The sequence below is a fragment of the Macaca nemestrina genome, chromosome 8 (genome assembly GCF_043159975.1).
Source record: "Macaca nemestrina isolate mMacNem1 chromosome 8, mMacNem.hap1, whole genome shotgun sequence".
NCBI lineage: Eukaryota > Metazoa > Chordata > Mammalia > Primates > Cercopithecidae > Macaca > Macaca nemestrina.
In genome coordinates, this window is record NC_092132.1 from 124,301,988 (window position 1) to 124,314,341 (window position 12,354).

General features: G+C 44.6%; 1 protein-coding gene across 2 annotated transcripts in view; it reads right to left on the reverse strand.

Moving 5' to 3' along the window:
- LOC105481975 (dynactin subunit 6) overlaps positions 1 to 2,482 on the reverse strand; it is a 61,665-nt gene extending 59,183 nt beyond the window's left edge. Inside the window, exon 1 of one of the 2 annotated variants that reach the window (XM_011741776.2) lies at positions 2,330 to 2,482. In XM_011741776.2, coding sequence (XP_011740078.1) covers positions 2,330 to 2,352 — 23 coding nt within the window. In that variant the 5' untranslated portion in view covers positions 2,353 to 2,482. The remainder of the gene's footprint in view (positions 1 to 2,329) is intronic. The other variant, XM_011741775.2, reaches the window with a different exon arrangement.
- Positions 2,483 to 12,354: the final 9,872 nt, after the last annotated feature.

A 12,354-nucleotide genomic window follows, 5' to 3' on the forward strand; every position in this document is an offset into this window, starting at 1 on the left:
AAATATGTAGCCCTCCTACTGTATTGGAGAAGAAAGATTTTAGTAAGATTAGAAGAAAGAAATTAGAAGAAAGTAAAAGAAAGAAAACTTTAGTAAAAGCAGAAAATCACCTGGTCTAACCCTCTCATATTACAGAAAAAACTGAAATTCAGAGACTAGAAATTTCTTGGAGCAGAGTTCATTCCTGGGGCATCACTGTCCTGAAATCAGTCATCTCTCTTCTAGTTGAAAGTTTTCTGGAAACATCCTGTCACTCCAGATGTTTTTCCATGATAAATGAATGACACTGTCCTTGAATGTATCACCATCTGTAAATGTCATTTCTCCGACACTTTTCACTTAAAGTGGGTTTTTATGGTAAAATATGCAGTTTTATTAAGCCCTGGTCAAATAAATTAGCCTCTATAAAATGTCTCTTGTTTTAGACCTTATTTCTCATTGCAATTTTCCATTTCCTCAGCTTCCTTCCCATTATGAAAAGAGCATTATCTAACATTTAACTTGTCCTGGGCAACTGAGAGTAGGAGAGACTCACAAGTGCCCCCTGCCTTCAGTTTTACGCCCAAGGGAGAGATCCCAGGTAATGCTTGCATCACAATCAGCACACTTCTCAGTGGGGGAGGGAAGAATTAATTCACCAACTAGACCAACTAAAACGTGGTCCCAATATCTCTGCAAGGACCCCTCTGTATCTCGGAGTGGTGGGAGCAGAGAGGTGAGCCGGCAGATGGGAGGGCAAGACTTAATCTCAGATCTGTTAAAGTAACAAGTCAACAATACCTTCATCTTCACTGTCAGCTACTATCTACTGCACATAATATTTATAACACATCTGTTCCTCTTTAGCTTACAAAAAAAAATTATAGAGCATCTGCTTAAATGGAAGAAAAATCTAAATTTTAATTTACGGCACCAGAAACAATGTCAGTTTTCTTTGTCAAAAAGAGTCAGCAGAGGGAGCTCAACACTGCTGCTGTTCGAAACGGCTTTACTTTTGCACTTGTGTCATCCCAGCCACCAACAGCCACCAAGAGACCCCAGCAATGAAGACTACCGGAGAAGCAGCCAAAATTGCCCTCCCCATATGTTTACAAAGGAGCTTGTTCACTCCACGCCTGGCAGAAAATGTCACAGTTCTAAGCTTATACACTATCGGTGGGAATGTAAATTAGTTCATCTATTGAAAATAGTATGGTGACTTCTCAAAGGACTAAAGACAGAAGTACCATTGGACCCAGCAATTCATATAGAACTACCAATCCAAATGGAACTACCATTCGAACCAGGATCTACTCAAAGAAAACCATCGTACTAAAAAGACAATTAAACTCCTTTATCATTGTACTACTCACAATAGCAAAGTATGGAATCAACCTAAGTGTTCATCAACGGATGACTGGATAAAGGAAATGGGGTGTATCTATACGATGGAATACTACAGAGCCATAAAAAAGAAAGGAATCATGTCTTTTGCAAAAACATGGATGGAACTGGAGGCCATTACCGTATGAAATAACTCAGAAACAAAATCAAATGCACATGTTCTCACTTTTAAGTTGGAGCTAAAATGAGTACACAGAAACATAAAGAGGGAAATAACAGACACTGGGGACTCTAAAAGCAGCGAGGGTAGGAGGGGTGTGAGGGCTGAAAAATTACCCATCGAGTACAACATTCACTATTTGGGTGATAAGTACACTAGAAGCTCAAACTTCACCATTACGCAATATATCTGTGCAACAAATCTGCGCATGTACTCCCCGCATCTGAATATATAGTGTGTGTGTGTGTGTGCGCGTGCGTGTGGGTCACAGTTCGAGGCGCGGATCCCCTTCTGACAGCGACCGTAAATCCCTTTACACACCCCACCCTCCAGAGACAGGAAGGGCCTGGGGTGCGGCCAGCACTGGCGTGGGGTCTCGCAACATGCAGCAGAGAATCCAGCGCCAAGCCGTGGGGTACAGCTGCCCCAAGTACCGCCGATTGTGCTGGAGAAGGGAGCCCGCCTCCCCCTGCGCCCCAAGAAAAAGCTGACGTCACCCTCTCCTCGCAGCCCCGCCGGGAGACCCCCTCTGCGCAGGCGCCTACGGGGAGGGAAGGACAGACAGGAACAAAAACCTTCCAGGCGGTGACTCCGTGTCCCTTCTCAGCCCTCCCCGCCCCCACTCCGTAGCCCCCTCCCTCAGTGGACGCCAGGTCTGGGCTTGAGGTACCTTCAGCCCGAAGGCCCAGGATGAGACACCCTCTGAGTCGCCACCATTGGCGACCAGGAACAGGTTCCACCCCTACGCAAAGCTGAGAAAGGGCTTTTCTCAAGCAGCAGACCCACCTCTTTTGAGTCTTCTCCGCCATGGTACGGCCCCAATTGGAGCGGAGATCCACACCACCGCCTGGGTAGAGCGATAATTCCACACGCGATTGGAGAGCCTGGCAGGGTTGGGAGAGGGGTGGAGCCGGGGTGGGGCGAGGACTCTGCGGGGCGGGGTCAGGGAAGCTTGCGGCTGTTGTTTGCGTCGAGTCTGGGCGCACAGGACTGTGCGTGGCAGCGGTGCGGGGCCGTAGACCCTAATTTGGAACAGCCATTGGCTGGGCACAGGCCAGCACTTTGGGAGGCCGAAAGGCCGAGGCAGGAGGATCGCTCGAGGCCAGGAGTGCGAGACTGCGAGACCAGCCTGGTAACATAGTGAGACCCTCTCTTCCTGAAAAAAAAAAAAAAAAAAAAAGAAAAGAAAAAGCCGGTCACAATGACCTGCGCCTGTACACCTAGTTACTCGAGAGGATCGCCTGAGCCCAATGAAGCTGCAGCGAGCTATGAGCATACCACTGCACTCCAGCGAGCTATGAGCATGCTACTGCACTGCAGCCTGGGCTACAAAGCTAGATACTATCTCTGATAAAAGAATAAAAGCTGTTTATTGCAATCCAGTGCGCGTCATTATGCCCTCATTTTACCCACTTGCGTAGGCGTAATCATACCCTAAAGATATTCCTCTGACCTCGCCGTTGCTGCTTTTCAGCCTCTGCCTTTCTCTACACATTAGGACTTTTCCTGACCCTTTTCTCGCTCTATCCTTCCTATAGGTTAAGTGCCCTCCACCTGCTTGCTCTCTAATGAATGTCTCTGGTTCTGCCCGCTCTGCCGATCTTCACACCTGATATTCGGTTGACTGATTGACATCTCCACTCAGAGTCATATCGAACCTAAAACTTCCAGAACTTCGATTAATACTCCCGTCCTCCCTCCAACCTGCTGCTTTTTTGATCCACACCATTTGCCCAGTTGCTCAAGCCAGACACTCGAGAGTCACCCTGGCACTCCTCACCCCTACATCTTGTAATAGACCTGCAAGTTCTGCTTGTCCTAGCTCGGGTCTCATGCTTACACTTTACCCTGTCAACCCGACCATCTCTGTAATCTAATCTCAGCTGATGTGTCTCTCTCAATTGTTTGCTCCTTCCATACTTGGCCTCTGAAATCACACCCCCTCATCTCACCCCCCCCAACCCTGATCCAAGTAATTCTCCTGTAGTCAAAATCATCCTTTAAAAGACAAATTGAGGCCGGGCACGTGTCTCACACCTGTAATTAATCCCAGCACTTTGGGGGGCCGAAATGGGAGGATCGCTTGAGGCCAGGAGTTGGAGACCAGCCTGGTCAACACAGCAAGATCCCATCTCTATATTTTTTTCTATAATGTATTTTTTTTAAAATGGAAAAATAAGAGCCAAATTCAGTTATTTTATTTCCCCTTTCTCTTAAAATCCACACTGCTTTCCATAACCTATCTCTGAGCTACATTAAGCCCCTGCCTACTTCTCTCTTCTCTCATTTCGTGTTCCTCTTCCTCTTTCTATGTGTTGGATCACACCCTCATTCTCCAAAAAAGCAAAGCTGACACTCCACCCTCAACCGCTTTCACTTGCCCCCACCCTAACACCTTCTGACCCTTTATCTCTCAGATGTCACATACTCAGTTTTCAACCAGAGAAACAGAACTAGTAGTAGATGTATATCAAGAGGTTTATTGTAAGGAATTGGCTTACATGATTGTGGGGCTCCAGCTAAGCAAGTCCAAAATCTGCACACTACGCTGGAACTCTCATGCAAGGGGTGAGGCTATTGTTTACAGGAGGAATTTCTTCAGGGAAGCCCAGCTCTGTCTTATGGCTTTCAACTGATTGAATCAGGCCCACCCAGATTAGCCGGGATAATCTCCCTTCCTTAAAGTGAACATCAGTTCACTTTAGGAAGGATGGACTTTAATCACATCCACAAAATACCTTTACAGCAGCATCTAGATTAGTGTTTGACTAATGACTTGGGAATGTAGCCTAACCAAGTTGACACAAAAAAACTGACCATCACACTCAGGGACTTAGTTCTTTCTGGCTGCTATAACAAAATACAGTTGGCCCTTTGTATCTGTGGGTTTGACATCTGTGATTGGTTGACATCAACCAACGTTGGATCAAAAATTTGGGAGAAAAAAATTACACAAGTTTCCAAAAAGCAAAACTTGAATTTGCTGCATGCCAAGTACTACATTGAAGCCATGTGAATGAAGTGATATATAGGAATTGTATCAGATATTCTGAATAATATAAAGATGATTGAAAGGATATGGGAGGGTATGCATCAGTTAGTTATATGCAAATATTACACCATTTTATATCAGGGACTTGAGCATCTGCAGATTTTGGCATCAGGGTATCCGGGAACCAGTTCCCCAAGCATACTGAGAGTCGGTTATACCTTAGACTGGATACAGTAGTCCTTTCTTATCCTCGGGGGTTACATTCCAAGACCTCTAGTGGATGCCTGAAACCACAGATATTACTGAACCCTCTATATACTATGCACGCATTTCCTTTTCCTCATTAATAGTTTTATGGATAAAAGATTTATTCTTACCATAGATCTTAGCAACCTCAGGATATAGGTTTGGTTTCTTTCCCTTTTAAATCAAGAAATTTTCACATTTTCACTTAAAGAAAGCATTTTACAGTTTCTCTTTGGCAGATCCAAATCACCAGCATCGCTACTTTTGTGCTTTGGGGCCATTATGAAGTAAAATAAGAGTGACTTGAACACAAGCACTGTGATACTACAACAGTGTATCTGATAACTGAGAAGGCCTTAATGGGCAGGTAGTATCAACAATGTGGATACTGAGGACAAAGGGATGATTCATGTCCTGGCCTAGAGAGAGCAGGATGGTACCAGAGTTCGTCATGCTACTCAAAATGGTGTGCAATTTAAAACTCACGAATTGTTTATTTCTGGAATTTTCTATGTAATATTTTTGGACTGATGTTGACCACAGAAGATGAAACCATGGATAAGGGCGACTACTGTTATTTATAAACAAAGACATTTATTCCTAACAGTTCTAGAGGCTGGGGAGTCCAAGATCAAAGCGCTGGAGATTCTATGTCTGATGAGAGCCCTCATCACCTAATCACCTCCCAAATGTCCCACCTTTTAATTGCCAAGTAGTCAATAAAATATCAGATGTGAAGCTCGGCAGAGAGGACAGAACCTCGAAGGTTTTATGTCAACATATGAATTCTGGAGGGACACAAACATTCAGACCATAGCACCATTTAATAAAAAATAGGCTACCCTTCGTATTCTAATTATTTTCTCAATGGGGTATGGATTGCACTCATCACCAGCTATACTTACTTATCTTACCATTCCCCACAAAGACTTAAGTTCCACGAAGGTAGGACCGTGTGAGTTTTGTTCCCACTCTTTACTCAGCACCAACCACAGTGCCTGGTGCATGGTTGATATTCCCGTAAACTTGTTGAATAAGTATATGCATGAATTTAGAGTATCCTGTCGCTGCCAACCATGTAAACACCTATCCATTTTCAAGCAATGTCTATCTATATTAATTTGAAAGACTTCTATGGCATACTTATAAAGGACCATTTTATCAGTATTAGGTACAGTGTCCAGGGCCCATAGGCTTTTTGGGGATCAATGAACTGTTTGAAACCTGAAAATAAAATGTACTGATTCCAGAATGCAAAAAGTACAGGTAGGAATTAATTAATACTAACGCCAGGCACAGTGGCACATGCCTGTAACCCCAGCACTTTGGGAAGCTGAGGCAGGTGGATTGTTTGAGTTAGGAGTTCGAGATTAGTCCGGGCAACATGGCAAAACCCTGTTTCTACAAAAAATACAAAAATTAGCGAGGCGTGGTGGCATGTGCCTATAGTCCCAGCTACTTGGGGCCTGAGGTGGGAGGATCACTTGAGCCCAGGAGGTCAAGGTTGCAATAAGCCAAGATCATGCCTCTGCACTCTAGCCTAGGCAACAGAGCAAGAGCCTGTCTCAATAAATAAATAAATAAGTAAATGCACATATACTTTTTTTTTTTTTTTTTGAGATGAGTTTCACTCTTGTTTCCCAGGCTGGAGTGCAATGGCATGATCTCAGCCCACTGCAACCTCTGCCTCCCGGGTTCAAGTGATTCTCCTGCCTCAGCCTCCTGAGAAGCTGGAATTATAGGCACCCGCCACCATGCCTGTCTATTCTTTTTGTATTTTTAGTAGAGACAGAGTTTCACCATGTAGGCCAGGCTGGTCTCGAACTCCTGACCTCAGGTGATCCACCTGCCTCTACCTCCCAAAGTGCTGGGATTACAGGCATGAGTCACCGCGTCCAACCCCATACATACATACTTTTTTTTTTTTTTTTTTGAGACGGAGTCTTGCTCTGTCACCCAGGCTGGGGTGCAGTGGCCGGATCTCAGCTCACTGCAAGCTCCGCCTCCCGGGTTTATGCCATTCTCCTGCCTCAGCCACCCGAGTAGCTGGGACTACAGGTGCCCGCCACCTTGCCCGGCTAGTTTTTTGTATTTTTTAGTAGAGATGGGGTTTCACCGTGTTAGCCAGGATGGTCTCGATCTCCTGACCTCGTGATCCACCCGTCTCAGCCTCCCAAAGTGCTGGGATTACAGGCTTGAGCCACCGCGCCCGGCCTCCACACATACATACGTAATGTCTACAAAGCAACTGTTTTCTTAACTAATCAACTGCAATTCAACTCTTCTGTACCTAGAAATTATATTTAATGTGGGATATGGTTTCATTCAATATGTTTAATACGATGTTAGCTTGTTTAGTTCCTTAGGGAGCCCTCTTCTTCCCTGTTGGGAATAAGCCCCCAAAATCTGGCCATAAACTGGCCTCAAAACTGGCCATAAACAAAATCTCTGCAGCAGTGTGACGTGTTCATGATGGCCATGACACCCAGCTGGAAGGTTGTGGGTTTACTGGAATGAGGGCAAGGAACACCTGGCCCTCCCAGGGCGAAAAACCGCTTAAAGGCGTTCTTAAACCACAAAAATAGCAGGAGCTATCCGTGTCTTAAGGACATGCTCCTGCTGCAGATAACTAGCCAGACCCATCTCTTTATTTCAGCCCATCCCTTTATTTCCCATAAGGAATACCTTTAATGAATCTATAATCTATAGAAACAATGCTTATCACTGACTTGCTGTCAATAAATACGTGGATAAATCTCTGTTCGAGGCTCTTAATTCTGAAGGCTGTGAGACCCCTGATTTCCCACTCCACACTCCATATTTCTCTGTGTGTGTCTTTAATTCCTCCAGTGCCCCTGGGTTAGGGTCTCCATGACCGAGCTCTCAGCAAGTGGCGCCCATACGTGGGGGCTCGAACCCAGGTCGCAGGGTCACCAGAGTGACGGTTGGAGAACATGGAACTAAGCTGGAGGACACTCAAGTACTCTTAAAATGATCCCCGTGGTAAGAAGAGGAGCTCGGAAGCATCAGGGTAACAATGGGACAAATGTGGGCTTTGCTTCATTCCACCTTGGAACCTTTTCACACTAATGATGAGGAGGAGGGAGAGGATAATTAAGTTACAGAAGAAGAAACAGAGCAGGTTTGTTTGCCAGCTAGAGCTACAGTGGCAAAGGAGGGAGAAGTTCATCCTTACCCTTCTGCACCCCCTCATTATTATTTTGAAGAAAAAGAATGGCCTGACCCTCCAGATCTTTCTTTTCCAGAGGACACAGGGAGAAAAGTTTTTGCCCCAGTGACTTAGCAGCACCTCGAGCAACCACTCTCAGTTCTATTCAGGCAGGAATTCAGCAAACTAGACGAGAGGGTGATATAGAGGCTTGGCAGTTCCGTGTTAGAATACACCTACCTGATCAGCAGGGAAATATTATAACTACATTTGAGCCTTTTCCTTTTAATAACTCAAAGAATTTAAGCAAGCTATTAATCAGTATGGACCGGGTTCTCCTTTTGTAATGAGACTGTTAAAGAATGTTGCTGTTTCCAGTCGAAAGATTTCTACTGACTGGGACGCTTTTACTTGAACTTGCCTGACTCCTGCTCAGTTCTTACAATTTAAAACTTGGTGGGCAGATGAAGCTTCTGTTCAGGCTGCTTGCAACGCCCAGACCCAACCTCAAATTAATATAACTGCAGACCAACTTTAGGGTCAGTGGCAGGGCTGGTTTAGATGCACAGGTGGTCATGCAGGATGATGCCCTAGAACAGCTTAGAGGAGTGTGCATTAGAGCTTGGGAAAAAATCACTTCAGGTGGAAAACAATACCCTTCCTTTAGTGCTGTAAAACAGGGACCAAAAGAACTGTATGTGGATTTTACAGCTCGGTTACAGGAGTCTCTTAAAAAGGTGATTGCAGATTTGGCTGCTCAGGATATAGTGTTGCGGTTATTAGCTTTTGACAATGCTAATCCTGATTGCCAGGCTGCTCTGCGACCTATTAGAGGGAAAGTGCATTTAATTGATTATATCAAGGCCTGTGACAGTGTCAGAGGTAATCTGCATAAAGTTACTTTGTTGGCACAGGCAATGGCAGGACTGAGAGTGGATAAAGGAAATACTCCATTTCCTGGAGCTTGTTTTAGCTGTGGGAAGCATGGTCATACTAAAAAAGAATATAGAAAAAATCAGCGAGTCAGGCCGCCAGATAGGGGAAAAAAGAAAACTGCTGAGCCGGAAATTTGTTCAAAATGCAAAAAAGGAAAACATTGGGCTAATCTGTCACTCTAAGTTTGATAAAGATGGGAACCCCATTTCAGGAAACGCCATGAGGGGCCCGTCCTGGCCCCGTTCTAAACCGGGGCATTTGCAGCTCAGGCCATTCTCACCCCTGTGCAATGTCTGTCCCCCACCACAGCCAGTAGCACCACAGTAGATTTACGCTGCACAAAAGCTGTGAGCCTTCTGCCTGGGGAACCCCTGCAAAAGGTGCCAGCAGGAGTTTGTGGGCCCTTGTGAGGGGGGACGATGGGGTTACTTCTAGGAAGGTCTAGTTTAAATTTAAAAGGGGTACAAGTACAAACAGGAGTCACTGATTCAGATTATAATGGGGAAATTCAAATTGTTATATCTACTTCTGTTCCCTGGAAAGCAGAGCCAAGAGAGCGCATAGCACAACTCCTGATTGTGCCATATGTGGGAATGAGGAAAAGTGAAATTAAATGAACAGGAGGATTTGGAAGCACAAATAAACAAGGTAAAGCAGCTTATTGGGTAAATCAAATTACTGATAAACGTCCTACCTGTGAAATAACTATTCAGGAAAGAAATTTAAAGGTTTGGTAGATACAGAAGCGGATATTTCAATCATTTCTCTACAGCACTGGCTGTGCACATGGCCAATCAACATGCTCAATTTAACATAGTTGGAGTTGGTAAAGCCCCTGAAGTATGTCAAAGTAGTTATATTTTGCACTGTGAAGGGCCTGATGGACAACCTGGGACTATTCAACCAATTATAACTTCTCTACCTATAAGCCTGTGGGGAAGAGATTTGTTACAGCAATGGGGAGCACAAGTTCTAATTCCTGAACAATTATATAGCCCTTAAAGTCAACATATGATGCATGAAATGGGTATGTCCCTGGTATGGGACTAGGAAAAAATTTGCAAGCTTTAAAGGAACCACTTCAAGCAGAAAGACAAAGTTCCCGCCAAGGTTTAGGATATCGTTTTTGAGGGTGGCCATTGTTAAAAGCCTCCAGAACCTATACCTTTAAAATGGTTAACAGATAAGCCAAGTTGGATAAAACAATGGCCGCTAAGTAAAGAAAAACTGGAGGCTTTAGAGGAATTAGTTACTGAACAATTAGAAAACGGGCACATAGCTCCAACATTTTCCCCTTGGAATTCTCCAGTTTTCGTAATTAAGAAAAAATCAGGTAAATAGAGAATGTTAACTGACTCAAGAGCCATTAATTCGGTTATACAACCTTAAAATAATAACTTGGGGTCGAGGTTATGCTTGTGTTTCTCCAGGACTGAATCAATAGCTGATTTGCATACCATCAAGATACCTGAAACCTTATTATGAGCCAGATGCCAAGGAAGGGATTCTGGGAGGATCCCGAGGACCCCCCCGGTTGCACCCATCTCAAGACTGATGCTGAGGAGGACCCCAACTGTCACGAGCAACACCCCCCAAACACAGTCACCCACCTGGGGACAGATCAAGAAGCTGTCACAGATGGTGGAAGAAAGTCTGAGGAGCCGGGCGCGGTGGCTCACGCCTGTAATCCCAGCACTTTGGGAGGCCGAGGCGGGCGGATCACAAGGTCAGGAGATCGAGACCACGGTGAAACCCCGTCTCTACTAAAAATACAAAAAATTAGCCGGGCGCGGTTGTGGGCGCCTATAGTCCCAGCTACTCGGGAGGCTGAGGCAGGAGAATGGCGTGAACCCGGGAGGCGGAGCTTGCAGTGAGCCGAGATCGCGCCACTGCACTCCAGCCTGGGCGACAGAGCGAGACTCTGTCTTAAAAAAAAAAAAAAAAGAAAGTCTGAGGAAAGCGGGACAACCAGTCACAAAGAGTAATTGAATGGTAACTATGATCACAGTGATCACCATTGCCGTGAGTATTCCTTCAACAAGGGCTGACAAGAGAACAATTATACTTATTAGGCATATTTATCAATCCTGGCTGGCAATAATGCCTAGATGTAATCACCCTATGACACAGTTACACATGCTTTCTGACCTCAGTATTTACCATAATAAATCTACTCCTATAATTGAGGCATACTGCCCTCAAAAACCTATTTGTAAACAGAATTGGACCTGGCCAGAAATAATGAACATACTCGTTTAGGAAGATTGCATTGCAGAACAGGCAGAGGTGCTGTGCAATGATTCCTATGGAATCATTATTAATTGGTCCCCTAAGGGGATGTTTAGTTTAAATTGCAACTCTCAGTCTGCGTGCCACGGCCACACTATATTCAGCTGGTCTGAACAAAATGGTCAGATGGTAGAAATGGTAAGAAGTATGGCAAGAGTTCCTATTATCTGGAACCATGGCGATATAGTGGCACCTTAACCTCAAATGATATGGCCCACTGTAGGAGCTAAACATAAGGATTTGTGGAAAACTATTAATACTCTTAATAAGATCAACATTTGGGAAAGAATAAAAAAAGTATCTAGAAGGACACTCTACAAACTTGACTTTGGATATTGCAAAATTAAAAGAACAAATATTTAAAGCATCCCAGGCACACCTGAAGTTAATGCCAGGAACTGGAGTGCTTAAAGGAGCTGCGGACAGATTAGCAGCTAGTAACCCATTAAAATGGATAAAAACACTTGGAAGCTCTGTGATTTCAATGATGATTGTGCTTTTAATCTGTGTTATTTGTCTTTGTATAGTCTGCATATGCAGATCCCAACTCCTGCAAGAAGTAGCTCACCGTGACAAAGCTGCCTTTGCTTCTATCACTTTGCAAATCAAAGAAGGGGGACATGTTGGGAATAGGCCCCCAAAATCTGGCCATAAACTGGCCTCAAAACTGGCCATAAACAAAATATCTGCAGCACTGTGACATGTTCATGGTGGCCACAACACCCATGCTGAAAGGCTGTGGGTTTACCGGAATGAGGGCAAGGAACACCTGGCCCACCCAGGGTGGAAAACCGTTTAAAGGTGTTCTTAAACCACAAACAAGAGCATGAGTGATTTGTGCCTTAAGGACATGCTCCTGCTGCAGATAACTAGCCAGGTCCCATCCCTTTATTTCAGCCCATCCCTTTATTTCCCATAAGGAATACTTTTAGTTAATCTGTAATCTATAGAAACAATGCTTATCACTGGTTTGCTGTCAATAAATATGTGGGTAAATCTCTGTCCGAGGCTCTCAGCTTTGAAGGCTGTGAGACCCCTGATTTCCCACTCCACACTCTATATTTCTGTGTGTGTCTTTAATTCCTCTAGCGCTGCTGGGTTAGGGTCTAACCAAACTACTCTTGGCATTCCCATTAACTGTTTTATTGTTGCCTAAGACTTTGTGCCTTCTGTGGCCTA